At 48.5% G+C, this 14,401-nt stretch overlaps 1 protein-coding gene across 1 annotated transcript in view; it reads right to left on the bottom strand.

Annotated features, from left to right (window-relative positions):
* The window catches only part of UVSSA (UV stimulated scaffold protein A), a 169,120-nt gene that overhangs the window by 20,091 nt on the left and 134,628 nt on the right, over window positions 1–14,401 (bottom strand). The window contains exon 13 of the mRNA XM_075346804.1: window positions 12,673–12,856. Within this exon, the coding sequence (XP_075202919.1) occupies window positions 12,673–12,856 (184 nt within the window). The remainder of the gene's footprint in view (window positions 1–12,672; window positions 12,857–14,401) is intronic.

Here is a 14,401-nt window from a genome sequence, read left to right as displayed (position 1 = left end):
CCCCCAACCTTGGAGCGGGCCTGAAACACAGTAACAAACCCCCACAGAAACGACACAGACCGAACTCAAACACAAAAGGAGAGACTATATGTGTAGAGGGGAATAAAGGAAAAAAAGGAAGAAAGTAAAAATAATGCACAACAGGGGACCTTCAAACACCAGGCAAAAAAGTAACTTCAGATCACCACAAACTGGATCACCACAAAGACCGGAATCGTTGGAGCTAAGCTAAAGCTATAATCGGAGCTGAGTGGTAAGATCCAGAATCTTATATATGGAGAAGACAGCTGTGATCAGTAATTAGCAACATGAGCTCCTAGCAGAGTTCCCCAAGTCAGCAGGAATTAACTCCTGCAGGACTGAGGAACAGAGCACATGAGACAGCCGATGCCCAGCTCAGGCTGAACAACTAGGAGAAATCAGTTTGCCTGTCAGGCTCTACAGTGTGACCTAATGAGTCTGGACCTGAACACTGCATAACAGCAGTCTTCTTAAAACGCTTGACTCACCCACTCCGGGTCCAGTGTTGAGTTTCCACAGATGCTCCTGATTGAGTCCATCATTGTCTGCAGTGGTGACGTCTCAGACAGCGCTGTAGCCCAGTAATTCAGCTCAGCAGCTCAACGATTGGCTGCAGCGCTGAAACAGGGAGGGCGACTCAGGAAGTTTTTAGATGATTTTTTTTTTCTCCCAAATTGCATTTGGGTGGGAGAGGGGAACAAAAGGGGTTTTCCAAAACCAAAGAATCCCCTTAAGTCCTGTAACTCCAGTGTTTAATTAAGAAAGCGTCCAAATTAGTGTCCCAGGACTGCAGATGGCCGATTGCTTCCCTCCATGGTACGATAGTCGCGTTTTGTTACATGGACAGGGAGAGATTATTTTGTGCAATATCAAATCCCAGAACAGAAGACTTCGACAGACTGGACAGGAGCAACGTTTCACTGATGGAAGGTTTGTGTAGAAAAAGATTCATGGGACTTTTGAAACTTCACTTACATGGGTTGTCTGACCTTACGGCCTTGTGCACACGCTCAGTATTTGGTGAGTTTTTTACCTCAGTATTTGTAGCCAAAACCAGAAGTGGAAAAATCAGAGGAAACGTATTATGGAAACACGGGCAGCACTTCTGTATTTATCACGCACTGCCGGTTTTGACTTACAAAAAAATCAGGTAAAAAACTCACAAAATACCAAAACGTGTGCACGTGGCCTTAGTGTTGGTACTGCAGCCTTCTTCCCTTGGGCCACGTACGCACATTGACTATTTGATCAGTATTTTACCTCAGTATTTGTAAGTCAAAATGAGGAGTGGAACAAGCAGAAGGAAAGTGTAAAGGCCCCATTACACGCTACGATTTATCTGACTATATGCCGTCGGGGGTCACGGTTTCCGTGACGCACTTCCGTCATCGTTAGCGACGTCGTTGCGTGTGACACCTACATGCGACTCTGAACGATTGCAAATAGGTTGAAAATTGGTGATCGTCGACACGTCGTTCAGTTTCAAAATATCGTTCGTCGTTTGGAACACAGCAGACATATTGCTACATTTGACACCCTGCCAACGACGAACAACATCCACACGACCACCTTGGTCAAACAATATATCGCTGAACGATGTTGTGTTGTTTGTGAGATGTGTACGTGTGACCGCTACAAAACGACCTACAGTGGTGTTCATAAGTCCTGCATAGGCATAGGATGAATTGATTTTTAAAGTTTTAAACGTTTTCTGTGGAATATCTTCGATGCTAATAATATGACATATTATATATAGTTTTGTTCAGAAAACAAATTTTGCATTTTCTCCCTGTAATATTTTTAGCTTTTGAAGTAGTTTTGCCTGAAATTATTGCAACAATATGGGAATTGAAAGCACAACTAAATATTGTACAGCTTCAGATCCAAAATTAGCCAATCACAGATTAGGTTCTTGTGACCAATCATAACCTGGATATGGCAGCCAATCACATTCCATTACATCTGCTGCTTAGTTTGTTTTATCTGTAGGTCTATCTAGTGAATGATACTGTAGAGCTTTATGATGGGAGCCTTCAGATTTTTGTCAGCGGAGGATCGTGTGCGAGCTGTGGTGCTACATGAAGAGGGTTATACTGGCCCCCAGATCGCAAGGAAGGTCGGCTGTAATCAGAGGACAGATGTAAGAGTTTTGCAGAAACATAAGGAGCTTGGAATTACCCAGGACAGGCCCAGATCTGGTCGGCCCAGAAAGTCAACTAAAAGGGAGGAAAGAGTACTGATAAGAACATCCCTTGTCGATCGAAAGCTCACCTCTCCTCTCCTCAGCTTCTGTGAGAATGGCAAGAAAAGGGCAATATTGAGGTAGCAACATCAACTGTTAGGAAGAGATGTTTGGAAGCAGGATTGAGAGGGTGCAAGGCCTGAAAGAAGCCATTGATGACAGCCATACAAAGGCGAAAACTGTGGGCATCGAAATATTCAAAATGGAGGAAGGAGGAGTGGGAAAAATGCTATTTAGTGATTAAAGCACTTTTTGCATTTTGGGAAATGATGGCAAGTCTTATGTGAGAAGGTTTCCACATGAAGAGTACAAGCCAGAGTGTTTGAGCTTCTCTGTGAAACATCCGATGAAAGCAATAGTCTGGGACTGTATGGCAGCCAATGGTGCTGGAAGGCTTCATATTGTGGAGGGTTAATGCAAAAAGATACATGGACATCCTTAATAAGAAAATGCTGCCTTCTGCTCAACACCTGTTTTCAGGGGATTATATCTTCCAGGATGATAACGCTCCTTGTCACAGAGCTAAGACAGTAACAGAATGGGAAAAAAAAAACAAAAAAACAAGGTGGCTACTATTGACTGGCCAGCGCAGTCCCCGGACCTCAATCCAATGGAAAATATGTGGCACAAGGTATCAATAGAGATCTAAAAAATAGCCAAGGACCAAGAGAGAGTTGATTGAGGCTCTGATACAGGCCTGGAACCACATTATCACTCGTGAACATCTGCAGAAGCTTGGGCGCTCAATGCCACAGAGATGCAAGTTGGTGCTCAAGAGCAAAGGCTGCCAATAAAGTATTAGACGCTAGAGATGCACTCACAAGGCCCTTTTCAGGACTCTGAATTAAATAGAAAATAATAAATCTTAAAGAAGGGAATTTTGTTTACTTACCGTAAATTCCTTTTCTTCTAGCTCCTATTGGGAGACCCAGACAATTGGGTGTATAGCTTCTGCCTCTGGAGGCCACACAAAGTAATTACACTTTAAAAAGTGTAACCCCTCCCCTCTGCTATACACCCTCCCGTGCATCACGGGCCCCTCAGTTTTGGTGCCAAAGCAGGAAGGAGGAAACTTATAAATTGGTCTAAGGTAAATTCAATCCGAAGGATGTTCGGAGAACTGAACCATTAACCAAAGAACAATTGAACATGAACAACATGTGTACACAAAAGAACAACCAGCCCGAAGGGAACAGGGGCGGGTGCTGGGTCTCCCAATAGGAGCTAGAAGAAAAGGAATTTACGGTAAGTAAACAAAATTCCCTTCTTCTTTGTCGCTCCATTGGGAGACCCAGACAATTGGGATGTCCAAAAGCAATCCCTGGGTGGGTAACAGAATACCTCGATAAAAAGAGCCGGAAACCGGCCCCCTCTTACAGGTGGGCAATTGCCGCCTGAAGGACTTGCCTACCTAGGCTAGCCTCTGCCGAAGCATAGGCATGCACCTGATAGTGTTTAGTGAAGGTGTGCAGACTCGACCAGGTAGCCGCCTGACACACCTGCTGAGCCGTAGCCTGGTGCCGCAAAGCCCAGGATGCACCCACGGCTCTGGTAGAATGGGCTTTCAGCCCTGAAGGAATCTGAAGCCCCGATGAACGGTAGGCTTCAAGAATCGGTTCCTTGATCCACCTAGCCAAGGTTGACTTGGAAGCCTGAGACCCCTTACGCTGGCCAGCGACAAGGATAAAGAGCGCATCCGAACGGCGCAGGGGCGCCGTGCGAGAAATGTAGATTCTGAGTGCTCTCACGAGGTCTAACAAGTGCAAATCCTTTTCACATTGGTGAACTGGATGAGGGCAAAAAGAAGGCAAGGAGATATCCTGATTGAGATGAAAAGAGGATACCACCTTGGGGAGAAATTCCGGGACCGGACGCAGGACCACCTTATCCTTGTGAAAGACCAGGAAGGGGACTTTGCATGACAGCGCTGCTAGCTCAGACACTCTCCTAAGTGAAGTGACTGCCACTAGGAAGGCCACTTTCTGTGAAAGGCGAGATAGAGAGATCTCCCGCATCGGCTTGAAAGGTGGCTTCTGGAGAGCCGTCAGCACCTTGTTAAGATCCCAGGGTTCTAGCGGACGCTTGTAAGGTGGGACTATGTGGCAAACTCCCTGCAGGAACGTGCGGACCTGCGAGAGTCTGGCTAGACGCTTTTGAAAAAACACTGAAAGCGCCGACACTTGTCCCTTGAGAGAGGCAAGAGACCAGCCCTTGTCCAATCCTGATTGAAGAAAGGAAAGAAAAGTGGGCAATGCAAACGGCCAGGGAGCAAAACCCCTATCCGAGCACCAGGCTAAGAAGATCTTCCAAGTCCTGTGGTAGATCTTGGCGGACGTTGATTTCCTGGCCTGTCTCATGGTGGCAATGACATCTTGAGATAAACCTGATGAGGCTAGGAGCCAAGACTCAATGGCCACACAGTCAGGTTGAGGGCCGCAGAATTCAGATGGAAAAATGGCCCTTGAGACAGCAAGTCTGGTCGGTCTGGGAGTGCCCACGGTTGCCCCACCGTGAGGTGCCACAGATCCGGGTACCACGACCTCCTCGGCCAGTCTGGAGCGACGAGGATGGCGCGCCTGCAGTCGGACCTGATCTTGCGTAACACTCTGGGCAGAAGTGCCAGAGGGGGAAATACATAGGGTAGTCGAAACTGCGACCAGTCCTGAACTAACGCATCTGCCGCCAGCGCCCTGTGATCCTGAGACCGTGCCATGAATGCCGGGACTTTGTTGTTGTGCCGAGACGCCATTAGATCGACGTCCGGCGTTCCCCAGCGGCAACAGATCTCTTGAAACACGTCCGGGTGAAGAGACCATTCCCCTGCGTCCATGCCCTGGCGACTGAGAAAGTCTGCTTCCCAGTTTTCTACGCCCGGGATGTGAACTGCGGAGATGGTGGAGGCTGTGGCTTCCGCCCACAGCAGAATCCGCCGAACTTCTTGGAAGGCTTGACGACTGCGTGTGCCGCCCTGGTGGTTGATGTACGCGACCGCCGTGGCGTTGTCCGACTGTATTCGGATCTGCCTGCCCTCCAGCCACCGCTGGAACGCTTTTAGGCTAGATACACTGCCCTTATCTCCAGAACGTTGATCTGCAGGGAGGACTCTGTCGGAGTCCAGGTTCCCTGAGCCCTGTGGTGGAGGAAGACCGCTCCCCACCCTGACAGGCTCGCGTCTGTCGTGACCACAGCCCAGGATGGGGGCAGGAAGGATTTTCCCTTCGACAAAGAAGTGGGAAGAAGCCACCACTGAAAGGAGGTTTTGGCTGCTCTTGACAGGGAAACGTTCCTGTCGAGGGACGTCGACCTCTTGTCCCATTTGCGGAGAATGTCCCACTGAAGTGGACGCAGATGAAACTGCGCAAAGGGAACTGCTTCCATTGCTGCCACCATCTTCCCTAGGAAGTGCATAAGGCGTCTCAAAGAGTGTGACTGACCCCGAAGAAGAGATTGGACCCCTGTCTGTAGTGAACGCTGTTTGTCCAGCGGAAGCTTCACTATCGCTGACAGGGTATGAAACTCCATCCCGAGGTAAGTCAGGGATTGGGTCGGTGTCAATTTTGACTTTGGGAAATTGATGATCCACCCGAACCTCTGGAGAGTCTCCAGGGCAATGGTCAGGCTGTGCTGGCAAGCCACCCAGGAGGGTGCCTTGACTAGGAGATCGTCTAAGTAAGGGATCACCGAGTGGCCCTGAGAGTGTAGGACCGCCACCACTGTTGCCATGATCTTGGTGAAGACCCGTGGGGCTGTCGCCAAGCCGAATGGCAGTGCCACGAACTGAAGGTGTTCGTCCCCAATGGCGAAACGCAAGAAACGTTGATGTTCGGGTGCGATCAGCACATGGAGATAAGCATCCTTGATGTCTATCGATGCTAGGAAGTCTCCTTGTGACATTGAGGCGATGACCGAGCGGAGAGATTCCATCCGAAACCTTCTGGTGCTGACATGCTTGTTGAGCAGTTTGAGGTCTAGAACGGGACGGAAAGATCCGTCCTTTTTTGGCACCACAAACAAGTTGGAGTAGAAGCCGTGACCATGTTCCTGAGGGGGAACGGGAATCACCACTCCTTCTGCCTTCAGCGCATTCACCGCCTGAAAGAGTGCAGCGGCTCGCTCTGGGGGCGGAGATGTTGTGAAGAAACGAGTTGGAGGACGAGAGCTGAACTCTATCCGGTAACCGTGAGACAGAATGTCTCTCACCCATCGGTCTTGGACATGTGGCCACCAGGCGTCGCAAAAGCGGGAGAGCCTGCCACCGACCGAGGATGCGGTTTGGGGAGGCCGAGAGTCATGAAGAGGCCGCCTTGGTGGCGGTGCCTCCGGCGGTCTTTTTAGGCCGTGCCTTAGACCGCCATGCAGAAGGGTTTCTCTGGCCCTTCTCCGACCTGTTTGACGTGGAGGAACGTGACTTGGCCGAGGGCCGAAAGGACTGAAACCTCGATTGAAACTTCCGCTGTTGAGGTTTGTTTTGTTTAGACTGGGGTAAGGACGAGTCCTTTCCCTTGGATTGTTTAATAATTTCGTCCAATTGCTCGCCAAACAAACGGTCGCCAGAAAATGGCAAACCGGTTAAGAATTTCTTGGAGGCAGAGTCTGCCTTCCATTCACGTAGCCACATGGCTCTGCGGACTGCCACCGAATTGGCGGATGCTACCGCTGAACGGCTCACCGAGTCCAGGACGGCGTTCATGGCGTAGGACGAAAAAGCCGACGCCTGAGAAGTCAGAGACACAACCTGCGGAGTAGCGGTGCGTGTGACCGCCGTAATCTCAGACAGACAAGCTGAGATAGCTTGGAGCGCCCACACTGCCGCAAATGCCGGAGCAAAAGATGCTCCTATGGCTTCATAGATGGATTTCATCATGAGCTCTATTTGCCTGTCAGTGGCATCCTTGAGCGATGAGCCATCTGCCACTGAAACCACAGATCTGGCCGCCAGCCTAGAGACTGGAGGATCCACTTTTGGACACTGAGCCCAACCCTTCACTACTTCCGGGGGGAAGGGATAACGTGTGTCATTAAGGCGCTTAGTAAAACGCTTGTCCGGAAATGCTCTGTGCTTCTGGACAGCATCCCTGAAATTAGAGTGATCGACAAAGGCACTCCGTGTACGTTTGGGAAACCGAAACTGGTGTTTCTCCTGCTGTGAAGCCGCCTCCTCTACAGTTGGAGTTGGAGGAGAAATTTCTAGCACCTGGTTGATGGACGCTATAAGGTCATTTACTATGGCGTCCCCTTCAGGTGTATCTAGATTGAGAGCACCGTCAGGGTCTGAGCCCTGAGCTGCGCTTTCCTCTTCATCCTCTAGAGAGTCCTCATGCTGAGACCCTGAGCAGCGTGATGAAGTGGAGGAAGGTCCCCAGCGAGCCCGCTTCACCGGTCTGGGACTGCGGTCCGAGTCGGAGTCCTCACCGTGGGACCTATGTGTCACCTCAGGAGCAGATTGCTGCGCCAACTGAGGGGGACCTGGGGACGAATAACGCACAGTGCCCTGCATCTGTGTTGTTGGTCTGGACTGCAAGGCTTCTAGTATCTTAGCAGACCATTTGTCCATAGACTGAGCCATGGACTGTGAAAGCGACTCAGACAGTTTGTCAGCCAAAACTGCAAACTCTGTCCCTGTCACCTGGACAGTGGGAACCGGTGTCTCTACCTGAGCCGGGGGTCCCACCAGTGCGTGAGGCTCCGGCTGAGTGAGTGTCACAGGGGCCGAGCATTGCACACAATGAGGGTAGGTGGAACCTGCAGGTAGCATAGCCGCACATGAGGTACAGGTTGCAAAAAAAGCCTGTGCCCTGGTACCCTTGCTCTTTGCAGACGACATGTTGTTGTCCTCCAAGAGATCAGTAAGGGATCACCGTGAACACTGAGGGATATATATAGCCCCAAGTTACAGTACAGCCGAACCAGCCAATGTATATACAAAGGATATATATATATACAGTTCGGCACTCTGGGGAGTCCAGCACCGGCAGACCGGTGTGGCTTACCAACCGCTTGTGTGGCCACCAGATTCCCTGCCCCGGGTCTCCCTCAGCTGCAGCCAGAAGATCTCCACCGCAGACTGTGCTGAAAAAATGGCTGACGGCGTTCTCTGAGGAGGAGGGAGGCGTGGGCGTAGTCACAAAAGTGCGGGAATCTGGTGCCCCAGCGTGAGTAGTGAGGGGGGCGGAGGACAGCTCAGTGTACTCCAGCCCTCACTGTCGGCGTCATACCGACCGTCCCGCCCTTTTCCCTGACTGGCAGGCCTGGGGGCGGGAGAATCCAATACTAGGCCGCAAAAGCCGGGGACTAAAGTTAAAACCGCGGCCGGCCGGCAGTGCACGGTCGGCGCGGTAGTCCCGGACCCATATCCCCGCCGCAGTCGCTGCAGCGTCCGGGCCCAAGGTGCTTTATGCGCCGTCCCAACGGGGACACAGAGTACCTGTGGATGCAGGGCCATGTCCCTGACGATACTCCGTCTCCTGTCCGGCAGATTCCCCCAGGGGCTGCGGAGGGAGACCGGTCCCAGTGTCTGGATGACCGGATAGGATCCCACTTCACCAGAGCCCCTAAGGGATGGGGAAGGAAAGCGGCATGTGGCTCCAGCCTGTGTACCCGCAATGGGTACCTCAACCTTAACAACACCGCCGACCTGAGTGGGGTGAGAAGGGAGCATGCCGGGGGCCCCATAGGGGCCCTCTTTTCTTCCATCCGATAAAGTCAGCAGCTGCTGCTGACTAAAACTTGGAGCTTGCGTGAATGTGTGCCTCCTTCAACACAAAGCAAAAAACTGAGGGGCCCGTGATGCACGGGAGGGTGTATAGCAGAGGGGAGGGGTTACACTTTTTAAAGTGTAATTACTTTGTGTGGCCTCCAGAGGCAGAAGCTATACACCCAATTGTCTGGGTCTCCCAATGGAGCGACAAAGAAAAGTAAAATTTAAGTCTGTGTGAACTTGCATTGGAAGTTAATGAACTTAGAAACCTGCTCACCATTCTACACACTGTACTGGTGTAGGTATGGTTATGCTGTAAAAAAAAATATTAAAAATGCACATATCATAACAATTTATACACTTGGGACATTCAAAAATGAGTATGGCATACAATGAGGGATTACAAAAACATATATGTTCCACCAGTTTCACTGTAGAGATGCAGAAGTATGAAATATATAGTTTTCTTTATGCCTATGCAGGACTTATGAACACCACTGTATGTGCGATCTCGGCAAATCGTAACTACGATCTTGGCGTGTCACATTGCTACGGAGATCGTCAGATAAATCGAAGCGTGTAACGGGGCCTTAATAGGAACAAGGGCACCACTTCTGTATTTATCACCCACCTCTGGTTCTGGTCTACAAACATTGAGGTAAAAAACTCACCAAATACTGAACGGGAGCACATAAGCAAAGGTTTCTTATATCATGCCTAATAAGGCCAGGTGCACACATTGAGTATTTGGTGACTTTTTTACCTCAGTATTTGTAGCCAAAACCAGGAGTGAGTGATGAATACAGAAGTGGTGCCCGTGTCTCTATTATACTTTTCCTCTGATTGTTCCACTCCTGGTTCTGGTGTGTGCATATGGCCTTAGTACTGCAGCCTTCCTCTCTTAGGTCATGTGCACACGTTGAGCATTTTTTACCTCAGTATTTGTAGCCAAAACCAGGAGCGGAACAATCAGAGGGAAAAAGTATAATAGAAACAAGGGCACCACTTTACCTTTTTTTACCCACTCCTGGATTTGGGTGACAAATACTGAGGTAAAAAACTCACCAAATACTCAGGGTGTGCACGTGGCCTTGGGGTACAAATCTGCAGTTGCCGTCACGCCGCGCTGTGAGGTGTCTCCGGTAGACCTGTAGCGTAAGGCCGGACATATTCTTTAAGTAATAGACAACTCCTCAAGGAATTTCCTAAATACTCTGATCATTCAGCATCCAACTATTTTGTTAGTTGCCAGCTTAACAAGACTTCATGACCCATTAGATGACTGTTGGGGGTTCTTACTTCGGTCCCCTTTTATGAGACATTATAAGGATTTACTTGAACGGCTGCCGTGTAACACTCTGGTCACAGCAAGACTTTTCCTGGTAAACCAGCTGGATGCCAGGAATGTCAGGAGCACAACACTGAGCAGCCTGATGACAAAACCCTATCCTTATCAGTGAAAAATGACCATTCATACCGAACACTGCGGCTCGATGCACCTCCGGCGTGGCCGAACAGTTCAGTGCACCATCACACCTACTCTGTTTTCCAACTTTCTCTGACCTCTTCGTCCTTGACTTACAGCTCTGGAGTTACAGGAACCAACGGAGAGCGTAGATAGAAACACTTCGGTGGTGAGGTGCATTGATCTGTTTGACCACGCCATGGGTGCACCGAGCGGTTGTGCTTGGTTTGAACAGTCATTTAGAGCTGATAAGACTCAGACTCCCTTTAAATGTTGGGTTATTTATGCCTAAAAAGTAAACACTAATTGCCCATATTTACCGAATTGATTCTGCACCATTCTCGAGCCGCTGAGGTCCCTGCTCCCTTTTACAGACTGTATGCCACGAAGTCTTGTCACAGCAGTGGCCAATTATTGCTGTTGGGCTAATTTCCTTTTGGGGACACTTTCAGCAGTGTGGTAAACGATAAGAAAAACTTCCTTAGGACAGTACTGTATTATTTTTTTTATATCTCTCAGGAGATCACATAGCATTATGTTTCTTCACATTCATGCTAATTAAAGAATTTATAGCGAGGGAACAAACTTTAAAGGGGTTGTCCACTAATTGGACATTGATGGCTTATCCTTAAGGTCCAGTCACACTAAGCAACTTACCAGCGATCCCAACAACGATAGGGATCGCTGGTAAGTTGCTAGGAGGTTGCTGGTGAGATGTCACACTGCGACGCTCCAGCGATCCCACCAGCAACCTGACCTGGCAGGGATCGCTGGAGCATCGCTACACGAATTGCTGGTGAGCTCACCAGCAACCAGTGTCCCAGCCCCCAGCGCCGCGTGGAAGATGCTGCGCTTGGTAACTAAGGTAAATATCGGGTAACCAACCCGATATTTACCTTGGTTACCACCGCACGGAGCTACACGTGCAGAGAGCAGGGAGCAGCGCACACTGAGCGCTGGCTCCCTGCTCTCCTAGTTACAGCACACATCGGGTTAATTACCCGATGTGTGCTGCAGCTACATGTGCACAGAGCAGGGAGCAGCGCACACCGCTTAGCGCTGGCTCCTTGCTCTCCTAATTACAGCACACATCGGGTTAATTACCCGATGTGTACTGCAGCTAAATGTGCACAGAGCAGGGAGCAGCGCACAATGCTTAGCGCTGGCTCCCTGCTCTCCTAGCTACAGCACACATCGGGTTAATTAACCCGATGTGTCCTGCAGCTACATGTGCACAGAGCAGGAGCCGGCACTGACAGTGAGAGCGGCGGAGGCTGGTAACAAAGGTAAATATCGGGTAACCAAGGACAGGGCTTCTTGGTTACCCGATGTTTACTGTGGTTACCAGCCTCCGCAGAAGCCGGCTCCTGCTGCCTGCACATTTAGTTGTTGCTGTCTCGCTGTCACACACAGCGATCTGTGCTTCACAGCGGAACAGCAACAACTAAAAAATGGCCCAGGACATTCAGCAACAACCAACGACCTCACAGCAGGGGCCAGGTTGTTGCTGGATGTCACACACAGCAACATCGCTAGCAACGTCACAAAAGTTGTTCGTTAGCAGCGATGTTGCTAGCGATGTTGCTTAGTGTGACGGGGCCTTTAGTGTAGGTCATCAATGTCTGATCGGCCGGGGTCTGACACGCCACCCTTCCGCCAATCTGTCCTGGCTAGGGTTGCAGGCGGCCGGAAATGCTCAGTTCTGGCGCTGCTCAGTCTTCTGATCGTGGCCGCGGCCGGGTACAGCACATCCGTCTTCCATTCAATCAATAGAAGGCGGATGTGCAGTACCCGGCTGCTATTCCAAGACAGAGCAGTTCCAGAACTGCTGCCCCCACAGGCACCGAAAAAAGCTGATGGGCAGGGGTGCGGCAGGTCGGACCCCAGCCAATCAGACATAGATGACCTATCCTAAGGATAAGCCATCAATGTCAAAAGTAGTGGACAACCCCTTTAAGGGGTTGTCTGGCGTTTATTCTTCAGGAGCACATTGCTCCTCTGCCTCCCAGTGGGCGCTGGTGCACACCTGATGGTGGACCGTTTGGACCCACTGCAATGCTGAGCCGCTGGTCCGAACTGTGCGCAGTTTTTTTTTTTTCAGTGTCGGAGGAGTGAGCCTGCAGTCTAGCAATCTTTACCTACGAGACCGGCCACTGCTGATAGACAACTGAGGTGGCCAGTAATAGGCAAAAAGCTGTTCACTAGAGGATAAAAGAGCCCTCCGATCTTGAGAGTTAAGAGTCTTACGTGTTAAACACTTTCTTCTCCAGGCGGGAGCGGGAGGTGTTGGCTTTCTGCTTCAGGTCCGTCAGGTTCGGATACTTTTTCTTTTTTCCCTTCTTTTTCTTTCCTTTCTTCTGACATCTGGATGATCCCAGATCTTCTCCGGTCGCTTGCTCAATTTCTCGCATTAGTTCCGGGTCTCTCCAATCTAAAACGAAAATGAAAAAATGACTGTAAATCGTGGCTCCAGCAGGATTTGATGCCGGGAGGCGCCGTGCTATTTTTTTTGCACTGCCATGAAAATAATGAGGATTTTTAAAATTTGCAAATTAAATTAACCCCTTGCAGTCACTGGCAATTTACCCAGCTTTAGTTTTTTCCTCCCTTTCTTCCAGGAGCCAAAACATAGACATCAATTCTATTACTCTTTGTGTTTTTGATGTTCACTCTTCGGTGACCGGACAACTTGTGTCCGTAGTCAGTCTGATTGCAGAGATATCACCTTGTAAGGTTTTCTTTTTTTGTGTGTTGGTTTTTAATTTTACAGCTTTTGATAAACTAAAAACTTTTTTTTTTTAAATTTGCCTTCAACATTCTCTGAGACACGTGGCTTTTTGTTTTTTACTTTTCTGTTGATGGCGCTCATAAGAGGTCTTGTATTTCACATGGTGACCTGTAATATTTTATTACTATCATGTTGGGATACACACGACTATACATGGATAGTAATTGGGGGGGTCCCCATTACTAACTTCGGGCTTGATGACAGCTGTGATTTTTTGACAAATCACCGCTGTCATTAAGCTCTTACATTTTTTTAGTACTTTTTGGGTGGAGGAGTGATAATTTTTATTTTTTTTTAATGTTCTTTTGTATGTTTTTTTTTTTCCAGACTCATAATGGAGAGAGCTAAACTTTTTTTTTTCCTTTTTTTTTCTAGTAGGCTTATTTACTTACTCATAATTTTTACCATTATTTATTTATTTATTTTTTTAAGTTTCCCCTAGAGGACTTGGACATACAATGGTTTGCAAAAACTATTGCTGTACCCTTAGCATTGCAAAATATTGTGAAATTGAGAGCAGAAACAGGACGGCATAGAAGCTTTATGATGTCCCTGCCTGGCATCATTAAGAAACCAGAAAAAAGTATTTTCAGCTTACCAGGATGTATGGTCCCCGGAAAAAAATTTTCAGCAAGTCAATGAAAGGAGGAAGGGGGCAGGGAAAAACGGAGTCCAGCACCAAAAATTATTATTTATATAAAGTATATATATATATATATATATATATATATATATATATATATATATATATATATATATATATATAAATCAAAAATTTATTGAGGCATATAAGTTAAAAAATATGAAAACCACAAAAGGGGGGAAAGGGGTATCATGGTATCCTTACGCGTTTCGGACAGGAGGTTAAAAACATGTCCTTATTTATAGGTCTACCCCTTTGCCGTTTTCATATTTTTAACTTATATGCCTCAATAAATTTTTGATTTTTTATATAAAATAATTTTTGGTGCTGGATTCCGTTATCATTAAGAAACCGCCAGCCACAGAATCTACTCATTTAAGGCTAAGTTCACACTTCCGTTGTTTTGCATCAGTAACAATCCGTAGCCTTGAGGAATTACGGTATCCTGCAAAATATTTTGCAGGAATCCTGTTTTTCCCCATAGGCTTCTATTAGTGACGGATTGTGACTGATGATGCTGCGTTGCATCCGCTGCGTCGCGGTGA

Source organism: Anomaloglossus baeobatrachus, chromosome 1 (assembly GCF_048569485.1).
Source record: "Anomaloglossus baeobatrachus isolate aAnoBae1 chromosome 1, aAnoBae1.hap1, whole genome shotgun sequence".
Classification (NCBI taxonomy): Eukaryota; Metazoa; Chordata; class Amphibia; order Anura; family Aromobatidae; genus Anomaloglossus; species Anomaloglossus baeobatrachus.
This window is presented reverse-complemented; position numbering and strand designations above follow the sequence as displayed.